Source organism: Hippocampus zosterae, chromosome 14, assembly GCF_025434085.1.
Source record: "Hippocampus zosterae strain Florida chromosome 14, ASM2543408v3, whole genome shotgun sequence".
In the NCBI taxonomy this organism is placed as follows: Eukaryota; Metazoa; Chordata; class Actinopteri; order Syngnathiformes; family Syngnathidae; genus Hippocampus; species Hippocampus zosterae.
Window position 1 is genome coordinate 18,690,097 of NC_067464.1, and position 17,257 is coordinate 18,707,353.

At 42.3% G+C, this 17,257-nt stretch overlaps 1 protein-coding gene across 5 annotated transcripts in view; it reads left to right on the forward strand.

Moving 5' to 3' along the window:
* Positions 1–16,168, forward strand: part of fosl2 (FOS like 2, AP-1 transcription factor subunit) — a 28,942-nt gene extending 12,774 nt beyond the window's left edge. For 2 of the 5 annotated variants that reach the window (XM_052085828.1, XM_052085827.1), the window contains exons 2-5: positions 7,764–7,883; positions 9,208–9,462; positions 11,030–11,137; positions 13,661–16,168. In XM_052085828.1, coding sequence (XP_051941788.1) covers positions 9,223–9,462; positions 11,030–11,137; positions 13,661–14,215 — 903 coding nt within the window. In that variant the 5' untranslated portion in view covers positions 7,764–7,883; positions 9,208–9,222 and the 3' untranslated portion in view covers positions 14,216–16,168. Of the gene's footprint in view, positions 1–5,180; positions 5,310–6,848; positions 7,070–7,246; positions 7,884–9,207; positions 9,463–11,029; positions 11,138–13,660 lie in introns of those variants that run through there. The other 3 variants (XM_052085825.1, XM_052085826.1, XM_052085824.1) reach the window with 3 other exon arrangements.
* The last annotated feature ends 1,089 nt before the right edge of the window (positions 16,169–17,257 follow it).

A 17,257-nucleotide genomic window follows, 5' to 3' on the forward strand; every position in this document is an offset into this window, starting at 1 on the left:
CTGATCGTAAATGTTGCAATTTCTTTCATGTTTTTTCTTTCTACACTGGCTATATGAAAGGTCAAATGCATGTATTCCTTGTGTGTTGTACATACTCCGCCAATAAAGATGATTCTGATTCTGATGTATGCTCATAATAATGTACCGGTACTATTGGAATACATGATTTCGTTGTAGAGGAGTTTCACTGTATATCCCTTCATGAGACCGCGTGTCGCGTCAAATCGTAAAGTAAGACTATGTGCCGTATCGAGTTGGGGACCACCCGTCCCGTCCCCCATGCATTCTCATGTCCATCCCATTTTATCCACGGTGCGCTGAAAGATGATTGGTGTAGCTGTCTGATACATAGCGTAGAAGTACAATAACAGGAGCAGCACACAATTCTTATGTAGTATTTTGTATTGTGTCTTGCACACTTCTCCGAATATCTATCTATCTATCTACAGTATGTATCTATCTATCTATCTATCTATCTATCTATCTATCTATCTATCTATCTATCTATCTATCTATCTATCTATCTATCTATCTATCTATCTATCTATCTATCTATCTATCTATCTATCTATCTATCTATCTATCTATCTATCTATCTATCTATCTATCTATCTATCCCTTTATATATATATATATATATATATATCTCCATCCATCCATTTTCCGAACCGCTTAATCCTCACCAGGGTCGCGGGGGTGCTGGAGCCTATCCCAGCCGTCTTCGGGCAGTAGGCGGGGGACACCCTGAATCAGTTGCCAGCCAATCGCAGGGCACACAGAGACGAACAACCACCCACGTTCACATTCACACCTAGGGACAATTTAGAGCGTCCAATCAGCCTGCCATGCATGTTTTTGGAATGTGGGAGGAAACCGGAGCACCCGGAGAAAACCCACAAAGGCCCGGGGAGAACATGCAAACTCCACACAGGGAGGCCAGAGCTGCACTGTGAAGCCGACGTGCTAACCACTGGGCTACCGGGCCGCCCTATATATATATATATATAGATAGGCGGCCCGGTAGAATATATATATATTCATTCATTCATTCATTCATTCATGAATATATATATATATTCATTCATTCATTCATCTTCCGAGCCGCTTGATCCTCACTAGGGTCGCGGGGGGTGCTGGAGCCTATCCCAGCTGTCTTCGGGCAGTAGGCGGGGGACACCCTGAATCGGTTGCCAGCCAATCGCAGGGCACACAGAAACGGACAACCATTCGCACTCACACCTAGGGACAATTTAGAGTGTTCAATCAGCCTGCCACGCAATGTTTTTTTTGGAATGTGGGAGGAAACCGGAGCACCCGGAGAAAACCCACGCAGGCCCGGGGAGAACATGCAAACTCCACACAGGGAGGCCGGATCTGGAATCGAACCCGGGACCTCTGCACTGTGAAGCCAACGTGCCATATATATATATATACAGTATATGCGTGGATTTTCTCCGAGTACTCTGGTTTCCTCCCACATTCCAAAAATATGCATGATAGGCTGATTGAACAACACTCTAAATTCTCTCTCTCTCTCTCTCTCTCTCTCTCTCTCTCTCTCCTTCAGAAACCGGAGTACCCAGAGAAAACACACAAAGGCACTGGGAGAACATTCAAACTCCACACAGGAAGGCTGGATCCAGGATTGAACCCTGCATCTCTGCACTGTGAGGCCGACGCACGAACCAGACAACGATCAGACAAACACGCACACGCACACACACACTGCTTATTGAAGTATTTTGATAGGGAAGCATGTTGTATAGCCAGAAGCAATGGTGCGCGGCAAAACGGTTACCCGTAATACAGTTTCTGTTATCTTACAAAGCCATTGAGATTCAAGTTGACTGACACTTGCAATCCTTTGATGGCAGATGGACGTTATAGTTACAGTCTTGGTTTCAAAAATCCAAAAGAACTGAACGCAAACTGACATCTTAGAATTTAGGGTTGCCACTGAGATTAGTATGCACGCTAAAGTGATTTTGTCAGAACGAGACAATATACTCCACCATTAATGTAGCTTGTAACCTGTTCAATTCAAGACAGCACACATTTACCATGATTTAAACTGTGCCCGGATAATCCCTGGAAAGAAAAGTTTGTCTGTTTTAGTTGGCTTTTCCTAATATTTTTGCAGTCACATTTTACAGCACAAACCATGGCCTCAGCATTAAAGGAATTGTTTTCATATATTAGTCAGGAGAAGGGTTAAAAAAAAAAGAATTTCTTTGCAATCTAGTGAAGACGGCCATCATCAAGTGGAGAAAATATGGAACAGCAGTGACGTGAGAAAGAACCAGATGCGTAATGTACAGTATTTATTGTTTAATATGCAGTCTAGACATGCTGATATTCATCTCATAAGATGTTGTCGAGCGGCTACTTTGTCTTCTGCCCACTTGAATGTGTTTGGCCTTATCGCATATTCCTCTTGTCTCCACAAGCCTGCACTCTGGAGGATCAAATTATCTCCCTGCCTTGTTGTTTGACTTCTTTACATGCGTTGCCACGGCAACTTGTCACACGTCGCGAAAAGATGGTTATTTAATTCACAGGAGCAGTCTGCCAGTCTGACACGCAGTCACTGTTTTAAGTGATCTCCTTCCCACAGTGGGCTTCCCAATGTAAGTGCTCATTAGGATTCTATTTCAAATTACACGAGACCCTGGAATTGCGTCTTGCTGCCACACACACACACACACACACACACACAAAGACCCTTTCCACATAATTACATGAAATGTTTTCCATAGCAATAGCTGTTTTACGCTATAATGTGAGCATCCCATTTATTTCAAGATACGAGTTTTCCACTTTATGCGTCAGAATTGGAGGCCATTTTGGGTTCGATATTCTCAAAAATTACACTTTCGCTTTGTGTCCCTTTGTGCGATCAGGTTCGTTTAATAATACAACTCCTGATAAGAGTAGAGGTTCTTCATTTGGACTGCCGTCTTGGTCGGCGGGAGAAAGCAAGCACCATGTGTACATCTCGTAGACTCTCGTACAACTGACTAATGGCTGCGCATGCTCTGTGTGTGCTCTGGGCGCAGGCATAGCTAATCAAACAAGCAAATGCGATTTGCTAATATCATTACATTCTTTTCTGCTACATATTCATCATTGTTGTCATGAGTTGTACTGTCAAAGGCTTGATTAGCTCAGCTTTGGTCAATAGTACAATTTTTATGGCATGATTTATTTGCCGTTTACAATACCTGTCACTGTAATCACAGTAACGGGGTTGCAAATCCAGACAAATATTTGCTTTCTCTTAGGAGTAGAAGCTAGCTTTTTAGCTAGCTGCTTTTAGCTAGCTGTTACTGCTGCCCAAGAGGACAAATTTACTTGATAAAATTAAAATTCTCTTTTACCAAGGTAGAGTGAGACATTCAGTCAACGTTAATTGTTTTATAAAAATGTGAATAGTAGACACGAGGACATACTTTTGCCCTACCCAGTCTTTTGGAAAACTGACAACGTCAAGTCCAGCGTGATTCACTGCTTTCCTCTTCTTCGACAAAGTTCAAAAGGTTATGGTCACGGGGTTACATGCAAGTTGTGGGACACACGAATAATAATTTTTATTTAAAATCTTGTGTTTGTCAAACAAGTGTTCCCAGAATTTTGAGAGACAGCAATGAAACAAATAATATCAAAACAATGAGGTTTAAATTTCATTTGAACTGTTATTTTTGCGATTCAATTACCTCATTGATGGGGTGGAACAAGCGAAAATGTGTATTTTAGGGAGTACGACAGACTTATTTGTTTTTTTTTTGTTTTTTTTTTCAAAACTATCAGAAAGCATTCTATCTTTTTCTTCGTTTTTTGAGATTTGTTCTCAGGACAAATGAATTTACTCAGAAACTCCATGTTTTAATATTTTATATGTGGATTATTTAAAATTAGATTTGTGGGAGGTAAAATGTCCTCCAATTCTGGAATGACCCTTACAACGTGAAACAATCCCCTTGTTTCGAAATATCTTCACGTTAAAACAAGATAAATAAACAACGTGAAATGATCGAGCCAGTTTTGTTTGTATGTTTGTGAAGCAATCCTCTTCAGAACATAACAGTGTGACTGACATCAAGAGGAATTATTGGCATGTCACATAAAACCCGAGTCTCGTTTGTCACCGTTTGTGTTTTGCAGCATTCCATTAGAAACAATGTACTGTATTGATTGTAAAAAAAAAAGGCCACAAGCACAACAACAAATTCCAGTGTCAGTCAACCCTGTGTGTTCCTTAAGCCACTCACTACTACCCGAGTCAGCACTTTGGTGCCTATGTGCGTACTGACGGTAGCACCTGAGCTGACCGATTAGCCACACTCATCATGTGGCGCTATTATCCAGGTTAGTAAGGCTATTACATTATTATCGTTACACGACAAAAGGACGCAACTCAAGGCAAGGTTAAAAACAGTACATACACTTCTACTTCTGGGAAATTTGAAGCGTACCTTTCCAGGTGATAAAGCAAGCAGGCAAAATGTTTTTAGACAGGATGTTTTGTGTTTTGTTTTGTTTTTAAAGGCAAAGGCCACAGAGTGCTTTATGGGATGAGCGTTAGAATGTGTTATTGTCAACCTCTTTTAATACTGTGTCGAGTGGCTGTTGTCAGGCTGGTACGTGAAGGCATCATGAGTTCAGTCAGTCTGGTCAGGGCCGGGGTAAGCCGCTTACAGCCTGTGAAGTGAAACCGCACTGTGAGGTGACATGTTCCCTTTGGAAATGATTCCTTATAATGTGAGATAGTAGGAGTGACTCTACCAGCGCATCAACTCACTTCCTGACTTTGTAATCAGGTGTCTTGATACCTCAGTGTTGTCTTCAAAGCCCCTCTGAAATGTAGACCGCGTTCAAATGTAATAGTTTTTGTTTTCCTGAAAAACAACATGAATGACTTTATCGTTTCCACTGAAATGAAGAAAGGTCATCACGTCACTATGTGACAGTAAAGAGACTGATTCCTATGAACACCGAGGATCAAGTGGCCTTGCGATCATGTGAGATAACCAGGAAAAATGAATCAGAGGAATTCTGCTGATGCTGAGTTTGCTAAAATTGTATTTCACTTGGGAATGACTCACTCATGATTTCTGGATCTTAATTTATTCGTTGTCATTGACTGTCGTGTTTCACTCACTTGACTTCCATGCAGGCATGTGTGGGTTCAATTTCCACTCTGTCGCAGTATGACTAAGACTGTGAATTTTTGTTGTCGTTGATCAACTGGCGACCAATCCAGGGCGCCCAAAGTCATCTGGGAGAGGCTACAGCACCGTGTGCAAACCAGGGTTAGTGGCATAGATGATGGATGGATAAGTTCCTTGTCAAAAGGAAAATAATTTAACTCATTCACCCCCAAAGTCGTTTTTAAACGTCTTTTCAGATTTGGTCCAGAATTGGCTGGTACTGAATGAGTTCAATTAACACGATTCCATCTGACATTGCTGTTCTCCTTCTATGTTGTTAGTTGTCGCTGTTGCCCTTAAAACACTGAACATTTTAAAAGACAAACTGCAGCAATAATATTGAATTGCATGCTTATGTTGGAAATGTTTTTCCCCCCAAAATTCAGACTACCCCACCTACAAGTGGGGGTAGGTGACATCTGTTCCTGAATAAATCTTTGAAAATAATTGTTTTCTGTCAGCAACTAAAGCACTAACCTATTTCTTGGACCAAAATGCATGCTTGCGTTGCCAGAAATTTAGAATTCCGTGTTTGTCTCTGCGTCATGACAACAATAAAAAAAGAAACGATTCTTCTTCCAAACTAAGTGGGCTCATTTATTTTATAGAGCACTTTGCAAAACCATGTTTCTCATACAGAGGGCGATTAATTTTCTTGCATTTTTTTGTGGAGGTGGTAAATGCTATGCCAAGGTTGAAAGATGTCAGCGTATAGATACACTGAAGGGGCGGGGACAGTGGGTGCATTATTTTTGGGCATTGCCCGCGATGGCCCTGTCCCTGCGATGTCATGACTCTGACACTGTTAGAACGTTAATTACATCTAGCTGATTACATTTCTCCAAAGCATTCTAAGCAGAAACTGTGTCGCCTAGCAACGGCAAATCTGTGCTGCCTGCAGCTGATAAATAATATTCATTAATATCGTTAACAAAAGGATGCTGATTGAACATGTGCTATTAAACCAAAAGCCTGAGGCGCAGTGTGACAGAAATGACACATTGGAAAGGTTTGACTTCCATTGAGGTCCAAATGACGCTTTCTTGGAAAGAGTCCCTTTTCAGAACCCCCACCCGCCCGCGCCTCCCACGCTGATTAATTCCCCCTCAGTTGTAGAACTTCCCCCGCTGTCGAAACTTTATTTGACAACTCCTTCTGGTAATGCCACGCGCGGCAAACAGCTTTAAGGGAGCTGGGCACAACCAGCAGTGTTGATGCAGATTAAAATAGGAACCATAGTCGATTGGATTATACCTAATACGCCATTTCATGTAGCGTAACGTGTCATTTTCTGGGCTCCGTGCCCTTGTTTGTGTCGTGTACATCCGAATTACAATTCAAACTCAACTGCGATTCCTTTCCAATTCTAAAACCGGCGAGTCGCTTGTATGGAAGGTCGACTACACGCTTTGACTAATGCTTTAAATGAACCCACAATGCACAATGACTCAATTGTGCATGAGACATTGGACCCATAATGCTAATTGCCATGGACAGACGCGGGTTGCAATGTGCACAGGTGATCATTGTATCGGTTTGTGTTTGAAATCGGGTGCAAGTCACGTGACTCGGCCGTTTTGAGGGGTGAGGCTGTAGAGAGGAGAAACAAATAGAAATGTGAGTCGCTTTAGCGGATCCAAAACCACGGACTGCACGTTCACTGAGCGGCGGTGCTCAACGGGGAGGGAATCCCTCCGGTTGGTCTCGCTGTTTCCTTTTTACCAAGGAAACCCACACTGTGCACTTTCTGACGCAACTGCCCATTTTAGGCAACATGCGTCAATGGACTGATTCAAGTGCGATAAACAAGCGTGGACCACACTGTTGCTTCTGACGTCCGGAACCGGTCCAGAAATGTCCTTGTACGTTTGAAGCAGTCTATTTCGGTTATGTCCACGGTGTAATTCTTACGCCAGTTTCCAGCGGAGGAGGCATTTACCGGCGCTGTGTATTTCGCCACTTTATTCAAAAGACACCCCCTCCCCTTCAGCTCGAGTCGCAACGCCCATATGCGTGACGTCAGTTCTTTCGTCTGTGTTGAAAAGCAGTTGCACTTCTCGATAGTGCCATTGAAGTGAGTCATCTCTAGGAAGTGCGGTTTAAAAAAAAGAAGGGGGGGAAAGGCGACAAAAAAACTACCATCGAAGTGTTCCATGAACGCCACGGGTCGCGCGTAATCGACAAGACAGTGGAAAACAGAAAGAAGGGTCGACAGGCAAAAAAAAATAACGTCTTAAAGTGAGTCAACCTGCGTGGATCTTAACTTTTAAGTTCAAGTTCGTGCACCTTGCACCTCTTGAATAACAAACGGACAACCGACTCCATTACCTGACGTCGCTGTGATGTTCTAGGTGACTCCAAAGCAACGGCTGCACCTTTTAATCAACTCTTTTTTTTTTTTTGAAAAGTAACTCGCAGTCGAATTGGAGGATTCGTGTTGTTTTCTTTTTTTAACCACCCTGCCGGTGCCTTTGATACGAGCGAGGATTTGCTTCCTTAAACTACGCACCGAACAAGTCTCGTGATACCTTCTTTTTTTCCTGGATCATGTACCAGGACTACTCCGGGAATTACGACACCTCGTCTCGCGGCAGTAGCACTTCTCCGGCCCAGCCCGAGTCCTTCGCGAGCGGCAGCAGCACCATCGGGAGCCCCATCTCTACCTCAACCTACCAGGTAATACTTTACTCGACCAGCTCAACCTCGATGCTGCTGCAGTGTGTTCTAATGCAGTTTGAACGAGTTGCACCAATTATCCGCGCACAATTTACTGCTGCTGGTATTTATTTTCATTTGTGCCCAGGGGTGCGAGTTTAAAAAATGGTTGGTGTGCGCACAAAGTGGTCAAGCCGGTCTCATTGCGTACGTTTAATTCAGCCTCCACATGAACACTGTAAGAAATGTAGTGATCTAGAGAGCTGCCCTATCTGGAAAGTAACTCGAAATAACTTCTGTTGTGATTTGGCGCGATATAAATCAATTTAGATTGAATTGAACCGAATATGCGTTTGCGCTCCAGATGGAGCTTCCGTCCACACATATCGCTATAAATTGAATATAGCACGTTCATACACGCAGTTGAACAGGCACGCAACGTCCAAGTCTAAGGGGATAAAAAATCAATTCGGCCTATGGGTGCGATGCGTTTAAAAGCACCCCTAAGTGCGTGCGTGGAAGCGGCATCGACAGCGCCTCTTCAAAAGATTCATTTAAATGAGCATGGATTTGAAATAATAATAATGATTAGACAGCGGTGCGTTTTGTGTGAACAGCCGAATGGGTTTATCGCTGTCTCGGTGAGCGCCGAGCAATATTGCTGTCAGAGGAGTTTCAGCATATATCCAGAAAAATCGTTATTTGTTTGGAGAAGCCTCACGCAAAGAATTCAGCGTACATTTATTGCTCACCGGGAATTTTATCTTAGCTCGAATGGGTCTCCTATTTTCTTTTCAAAATGTGCCAGCCCGGGGGGGGGGGGGGGGGGGAATCGCGTTCCGTTGCGCAATCTGTCTCAAGTCAACGCTCGTATTTTAAAGGCGAGGTCCTCCAAAAGTGTGGCGTGTTGCTTCCCGGTTTACTGGAACTGACCGCGTTTCGCACGCACTGAACGAATGAGTCACCAGATAAACAAAAAGTTCCACAAGACTGCCGGGATATCCGACGGAAGGTTGGGAATAACTGGAAGAGAAGGACGTGCGTAAATAACGAATAAATGCATAATTACTCGAGCAACCTCCCTTCAGCCCAAAAAGTTGCTCCTAACACCTGCATGTAATCATTTATCTCCAAGCTCCAGTGGTCACGACGACTGATAACAAGACACTTTGGGGTTTCCCACATGATTCACAGCTTGTGTCAGTCTCCCACTCCACTCTCTGTGGACTGAATCATTATTACCATGAGCGGTAAGGGTGGAAAATGTGCTATACGGCTCGAGCATCCAACACCCCCACCCACACCACACAGTACCTTATACCATATGTTCTCTCACTCCTTCCAGAAATACAGTATTGACATGCCCGGCTCCAACAGTGCCTTCATCCCCACCATTAATGCAATCACAACAAGCCAAGACCTTCAGTGGATGGTGCAGCCCACAGTCATCACCTCCATGTCCAACCCGTACTCCCGCTCCCACCCGTACAGCCATCACCTGAGCAACGGGCAAGGTTTGCTGGGCCACAACCCACTGGCCCGTCCCGGGGTCATCCGCTCCATCGGGGACGCCAGAGGCCGACGCAAAAGGGAAGAGCAGGTGAGGCAATGTCATTTTGGAAAAAAATTTGGCCGAGGGCAGCAACAAAATCAAATTGGGATTGAGTTGCGAGAAAGGTGCTATTGTTAATTCATGGAGCTGTCTTGATGCTCTTACATAGGGCTGCGAATGTGGGTATTTTTCGGAAAGTTTTCAGTCATTTTCCATGGGTATTCAGGAAATTTCCGTCATTTTGAAAACATTCCAAATGGAAAGTTTCCATTTAGACGAAAGAGATTATCTTAAAAAATGTAAAGAAATATTGTCTTATCACAAGCAAAATAGATAGCTATCCTTGCCCATATGCTTAGGGCATCACCTAAATTGCTCTTTTTTTTCACTTTACTTGAGCAGTGACGTATCTGAAGTTTGCTCACAACTAAAAGCAAAGTAACAAGAATAAAAAAAGATTAAAAATAGTCGACCGAGCGATGTCTCATAACTGGAAAAACTTGTAATTGGGGCAGTTGTCAATCAGAAATGTATTTAAATGAAATCTAGTTTAATTTGGTAAAATATATTTGAACCAACCTTTTTGTAAAATCCATGTTTACAGAATCTCACATCGTGGGACTACTTTCCAGACCGCCCCTGCGATTAATAAACTCCATGAGATATACATATACATATGAAATACTGTTGTGAAGGCATGAACAGTACTTTTTAAAATAATGTAATTTATACACATATATATTGAGAGAGAGAGAGAGAAAGCAACAGAAATAGATACAAATATGTGATAGCGTAATGATCCCGCAATGTCTTAACAGTAAACAAATCTATTTTTTATTCCAAACTAACAATTACATTTTTATTTATTATATTATAATAATACTAGATTATTATAATATTACATATTATCATATGTAAATTTCCCCAGTGTGGGACAAATAAAGGATATCTTATGCCAATAATCATGGCCAAAGATGTGCACTAAAAAAAGAACATACATGTTCTTCTATTGTCTTAAAAAAAACAGGATTTCAGTGGATGACAATAATTTAAAATAAAATTTAGTCTGTGCTGAAATAGAGTACATCCTGTTTTGTCTTCCTTTCAAATTTAGTTTCAAACTAAATAAGTGAGCCTCCATCTAGTGCTCGGGCGTGGAATTGCGGTGGACACAAATATAAAAGAGAGATCAAAATAGTTATTAATTGCATTTGGGGGGAAAAATGGTAAAACAGCTAGGCGCGAAACTGGAACCTGTAGTGGAGTGCATTTACTGTATTCTTTTTTATTCGCATCAAAAGTTTAAAAATGGCCAGAATTTATCAACCCTACTCTTGAAAGAGCGAGGCACAGAAAACCCTCAAACTCAGCTCTGAGTTTTAGCTGCACCTTTTACTGGAACATCGCTCCGTTTGTACTCACGCAAAGCTTAATATGGAGCACCTCTGTGTGAAAGCATAGGTTCCCCTCAGGATAAAACAGCATTCTTGCAGGCAGCCCACAAACACACAAAGACATTCATCTTTGCATTATGCCTTCAGGCTTTATATGTCATACGCGTGTGACATGTGTGTGTTACCAACACACTAACGCATTCCTTGCTTTTTACCCTCAGCTCACCCCAGAAGAAGAAGAGAAGAGGAGGGTGCGGCGCGAGAGGAACAAGTTGGCCGCCGCCAAATGCCGCAACCGCAGACGCGAGTTGACTGAGATGCTGCAAGGGGTGAGTAAGAACATCAAAAGTTCAGCAGCGATCATGTCATCGTACTGATCATCACGGGTGCCTAAATTTCAGACCAGCAACCACTAGCATGTTTTTTTTCTTTTTACTGGCCCACCGCATATTCTAATCATAAAATTTAAACACGGTCTGTATTAAAAGGTTGCAAGAAAAGTCTACATGTTGAAAGACAGTACAGTTTGCAATTTAAATTAATGACAAAATGGAATGATAAAAGGATATAATTTATTATTCATTCGTTCGTTCATTTATTTTGTACCGGAAGTGGAGTAGTCCCTAACCTGAAATTTTCAAGGGGCAAGTAGAAACATTCGTGGCAGTCACTGTAAGTGGACTTGCAAAGTAAATATTTGCGCCTTTCATTTTCTCGATCTTATAGATAAATGGCCCGGGGTGTCGAGCAGAGGTTTGTCAGCGACATAAAATGTTCAAGAATAGTCATCAAAAAAAGAAATCGTCCAATTTATTGGTTGCACAGTGTGAGATGAAAATTGTAGTTGACCTGTCTTTGAAACTTTGTCTTTTGAAACACAATGCCAGCATTTGCCTGCAACACTGCTATGTAAAAAAATAATAATAAATTAAAAATCAGTCTGAGAATTTCCCATTATTTCTTGAATTGCAAAAACTAATCACACAAGATATCAAATTTTTAAAAATTACTGTGAATGTGTTGGGTTCTCGCATATATTTTATTTTATTTTTTTTTTGCTGTCACTGTCATACTCGCTTTTTTGCTTTGTCACCAATAAAAACAAGCTTTGATTTTTTTCCCCCTTCAAATATGTTTCAACTGCTTTGCGTATGGAATTGTTTTAAGTGGCCCTCCCGCTTCCTTCTATTTTTCCCTATGTGGCGCTAAGTGGAAATAAAACATCGTTGTCGCTGGATCGCGTTTTCGTTCTTGCCTTTTCTCATGATGATGTTGATGGCGATGAAGCTCAAGATTATGCAAATGGCACTTGCCACTGTTGATCGAGACCGGATGATGACGAAAGTTGTCCACAGCCTAGCAGTACAATCATATGTTGAGTGAATATACTCTATACCTCAAGTCACAACCTGGCAAAACTGGTTTGCTCCCTACCCCCTGGTCAGTGCTTAAAAAGAGCAGCACCGAAGCTTTCTCCTTGGCAGTTGCGAACGGACACATGGCATGACATCTTAACGAGCCACGAACAAAATGGAACCAATTAGCTCAATTTTCACTGAACTCAAGCTTGTTGAGACTTCCAAGACTCCCAGAAATGGAATTCGCCTTAGGCACCTGTCTCTGCGAATGCGGGACACGGGCAAATTCTAATCATCTCCCTAACCCGGAATGCTGTGAGCTGCTCACACAAAACAGCAACACGGGTCGTCGCTTCCACGACAGAAAGAAATGCCTTTCTTTCGGGTGGCCATTTTTTGAATTCCAAATAAGGGAATGTCAGTTCCGAGTCATACTGTGTCCTCTAATCGCACACCTCCTCTTTGTTCGCCTCCTTGGAAAACGACTTCCTCATACCTTTGCCCATGAGTCAAAGTTCTCAGACAGCATGTCACCATATCTTGCCTACCTGTCTCACATTCTTGATGAATAGCGTATTATGATCCCAGACGCACAAGCACGCGTTTGAACACATACACACGCCCACCGACAGGCAAAAACACACTCACACAAGTGGCACATAGGTTAAAGGAGGACAAAAAACAAACACATTATTTGTTGCGACAATCAAAGCAACACTGCCCTCCTTTGGGCGACTCAATAACACTACACAGGTACCAGTTAAAAGAATGTTACCGTATTGACCCGAATATAAGACGGCCCTGATTATAAGACGACCCCCTCTTTTTCAAGACTCAAGTTTGAAAAAATACTTTTTGAACACCAAATTATTTTTATGCAGAAAATAAGTACAGTACATCTGAAGCAAATGATTCTAACAATATATTTGAGAGAAAAAGCATGTTATTTCGCCTCATTCAAATCTTAATATCTGAACATTTGGTTATGTAAACTAACGTGCAATCACATTCGTAAATGAATGGCTTCTGGTTTTTGAAATGTAAATTACATCATAACTTCTCCTCTGCTGCTGATCTTCGAGCCACGTTTCTCCAGATTGTCGCTACGTTTCTCCATGTTCTGTTATCTCTGCTATTATGTTCTTCTCTTTTCTTTCTTACCGCTATTTTTTATTTTTCTTCTCCGTGCTACCGCTATTTTTATTCTTCGTGACAGGAGTTCATTTTGGCCTGGGGAGTCAAGTTCAGCATTCGCTTCAATGATATCTGGCGCCATCTAGCGTCGTGAATGGGTATAATGTCTAGACCCCGAATATAAGACGACCCCCACTTTTTCATTCTTATTTCAATGCAAAACACACCGTCTTATATTCGGGCCAGTACGGTAGCTAGCTAGACAGCTAATTTGAATGTCATCAATACACCTGTAACACAGTTGCTTTTGGCAGGGCTTTAATCGGTTGTTTACCCGATGTCTCATTTCTGTCCTATCAGGAGACTGAGAAACTAGAAGAGGAGAAAGCCGACCTGCAGAAAGAGATCGAAAGCCTAAAGAAGGAGAAGGACAAGCTGGAGTTCATGCTGGTGGCCCATAATCCCATGTGCAAGCTGCCCACCGAGGATCGCCACCCGACCCCGGCACACCATCAGAACCATCAGCACCATCAACACCAGCAGTGCGCCCCCCTGTCCTTGACCATGCGCCCCAACATGGCGGCCCGGGCCCACGTGAACCACGTGGTGGTGAAGCAAGAGCCGGACGACGCGGAGGAAGTGGCGGGCAAGCCCCAGCATTCCGTCATCAAGCCCATCTGCCTTGGCGGAATGTACTGTACAGATGGCGACAGCCTCAACACGCCAGTGGTGGCGGCATCCACCCCAGCCGCCGCGCTCAACGCCCCCAACCTCATCTTCACTTACCCGAGCATGCTGGAGCCCGACAGCCCCTCGCCCTCCTCCGAGTCGTGCTCAAAGGCCCACCGCCGCAGCAGCAGCAGCGGCGATCAGTCGTCGGACTCCCTCAACTCGCCCACCCTATTGGCCCTGTGAGAGGGTCCGTAAACCAAAACACTGTGGCGGACGGTGAGCGCCGGGATCAAACGACCAGAAGGCGCATTTGGACGGTCCAGGCCAAGCTGATCATGTGAACCGTGCCCCTCCCAACCATCCCCCCCTTTTGGCAGGGAGACCCCACAAGGGCTACGCTGCGTGTTTCTTCTCGTCCTGCTTCAATCTGCTCGGTCAGACTTGTGCAACACGTGTGCAGCAATCCTTGACGCGTTAAACACTTTGCCATTTCAACTTTTACAGTGTCGACTTGTTTACTCAAGACTCTTTTGTCCCTTCAAATCTGGCCTTTGGGAGTTCAGATAATATACAAAAGGAGTTCCTAATATATACATATACATATCGATATAAATATATATTTTTTGAGGAAAAAAAAAGAATTAAAAGCCATGACCAGTTGCACTCTGCCAAGACGAATCAACAGATCACGGAAAGAGGTCACATCACGGGAGACGATGAGAAAACCGTTGTCTTTTATTTTCATTTGTGTCCTGTTCAAACCCCCAAGGACCTCGATTCATCTCTTTAACTGTATTTGATGTGATGATAAAAAGTGTTTTTGAGACATTGTCTTCTCCCTCATCTGCCTGTAGAAAAGCATCATGGTCTTTGGTGTTACATACTGATTGATGGCGCCTTTGTCCAAGCGCTCTTCTATTTTGCCAGTGTGGCTTAACTACGTTAGTGTTGGTATGCTTCACCTCAGTGGTTTTGTACTTGATCTTTCTGACAGTTTTAAGACTATATGTGTGTGTATATATATATATATATATATATATTGCATTTATACAGTATATATATACTACTATATACTATATTTAAATATATATAGTATATAGTTGTGTATATATATATATATATATATATATATATATATATATATATATATATAATATATATAAATAATGTGTGTGTGTGCGTGCGTATGCTCTTTACATTGATGCCAGGGATATCGTTCTTGCATTCCTGTCATGAAAAAACGCAGGCTGTGTGATAGTCTTACCAAAGGGAGAAAATAAACAAATAGGGTCGTTGTGCAACATCAGGAATTTTTTTTCAAACGTTTCCAACACGACTTATACGTTCTGTCACTTGCCCTCTTTGCTCACATTGTGGGTGGGTGGGTGGGGAGGGGGGTCCTTACCTTTGTCAATACTGCCATATACGGCAGGTCAGGTTTCACGAAACCAAAAAGGGTTGTATGACACTAGGAATCCTTTTCTTTGTTTGTCTTTGCATCAGAAAAAAAGGAGAGATTGTTGCTCTATTCTGATAAAAAGCCACTGTGGTCTAACCAGACTGTCACCAGCCGACAATGATGTCAACCCTGTTTATACTGTGTTTTTAAAGCCATCTTTGTTAAGTAAAAAAAAACAAAACAGAAACTCTGGAGGCCTGAATGGCTTAAAACAATAGGTCATAAAGAGTGTTTTGCAATACAAAAAGAATAGTAATAAGACAACTAGCCTGAGATGAAACATGAACACCACGGGAAGTGACAGTCGAGATGTCAAACATTCCTCAATATTTTTTAGGAGTTTATCATCAAATGATCATGGATGCAGACAAATTGACATCTCAATACAATATGCTGATATCAAGGCAGAAATGGTTTTCTCTTCTGGCAATATTTGGGTTTTATGCCGATGCAAAATGAAAATCTCCTTCCCCCCACAAACACACACACGCATAAAGAACTGATAACCAAAACGAGAGTCTGGTTGTGTATGTCAAGATTTTCTGCAGCTCTTCAACACACAAAGGAAAGCCATTGACGTAAATCTACTGTACATGTCACCTACTGTCACTGTGTATTGCTTGTTTTCAGCCATAATTTTCCAAATGCATTAACTGTTAAAAATATGAAAAAGGAAAAAAAACAGCAATCTGTAAATAGCCGTGTTTGTTAATTTAAATAAATCGTAATAAAATACATTTCCAACATGTGTTTTGTATTTGTTTTTTATTTTTATTTGCATTCACGTATTTTATGCAGGGATGTGCAAAATCTCAGTCGTTTATAGCGATTATGCTACAAATGCTGCTCAGGTAAGTGTTCAAGTGCTATGCCTTATCAAATAAACAGAATCTATGGAGGCAACCGTCCTTGCAAATTGACCACTGATTAGCAGAAAGGAAAGCAACCATGGGCGATCCAGTGGTCAGCGCTTTGACATCACTGCAGCTCCGGCCTCCCTGTATGGAATTTGAATGTTCTCCCCAAGCCTTGTGTGAGTTTTCTCCAGGTGCTGCGGTTTCCTCCCACATTCCAAAAACATGCATGGCAGTCTGATTGTATTGAACACTCTAAAATTGTCCCTCGGTGTGAGTCTGAGCGCGCCTGGTTGTTCGTCACTCTGTGCCCTGCGATTGGCTGGCAACTGGTTCGGGGTGTCCCCCGCCTGCTGCCCAAAGACGGCTGGGATGGGCTGCAGCACCCCTTGTGAGGATAAAGCGGATGGGAAAATGGATGGATGGAAAGCAACCATGATGAAGCCCATCCAGTGGTCAAAGTGTAGGACTACAACATCGTTGTTCAACCTTGCTTTTAAGTTCTTGACAAAAATGCTGGGAGGGTACTGTTGCTTTGCCATTCGTTTTGGTCAACCTATATCTCAGATTTTAGCGTAATCAGATGAGAATTGACTAAATTAAGCTTCAATCAATAGATTTCATATCTACAAAGAGTATACAGTTGGAAAGGTAGACGTACTTTGCTGTATACTGCTAATGTGAATTTTTCAGTTAGCTCATATTTTTTTTCACACGCCCATGTTTGATATTTGAACAGACATTTTTACTTAAAACTCCAAAATGCTTGTTACTTTTTCCATTCTCCGCACAACATAGAGTGGACTCGGGCGTCTTACTGGCCTGCGAAGAGTTGCTTTGAATTAAGAAAATAAAAGTTACAGTAATTTCAAAATGTTGGTTAATGCATATTGGGTTACTCTTTACAGTATGTCACTGACAGTAACACCTCAATTTTATTTTTGGAACTAAATATATTGAATTTTGGACTGT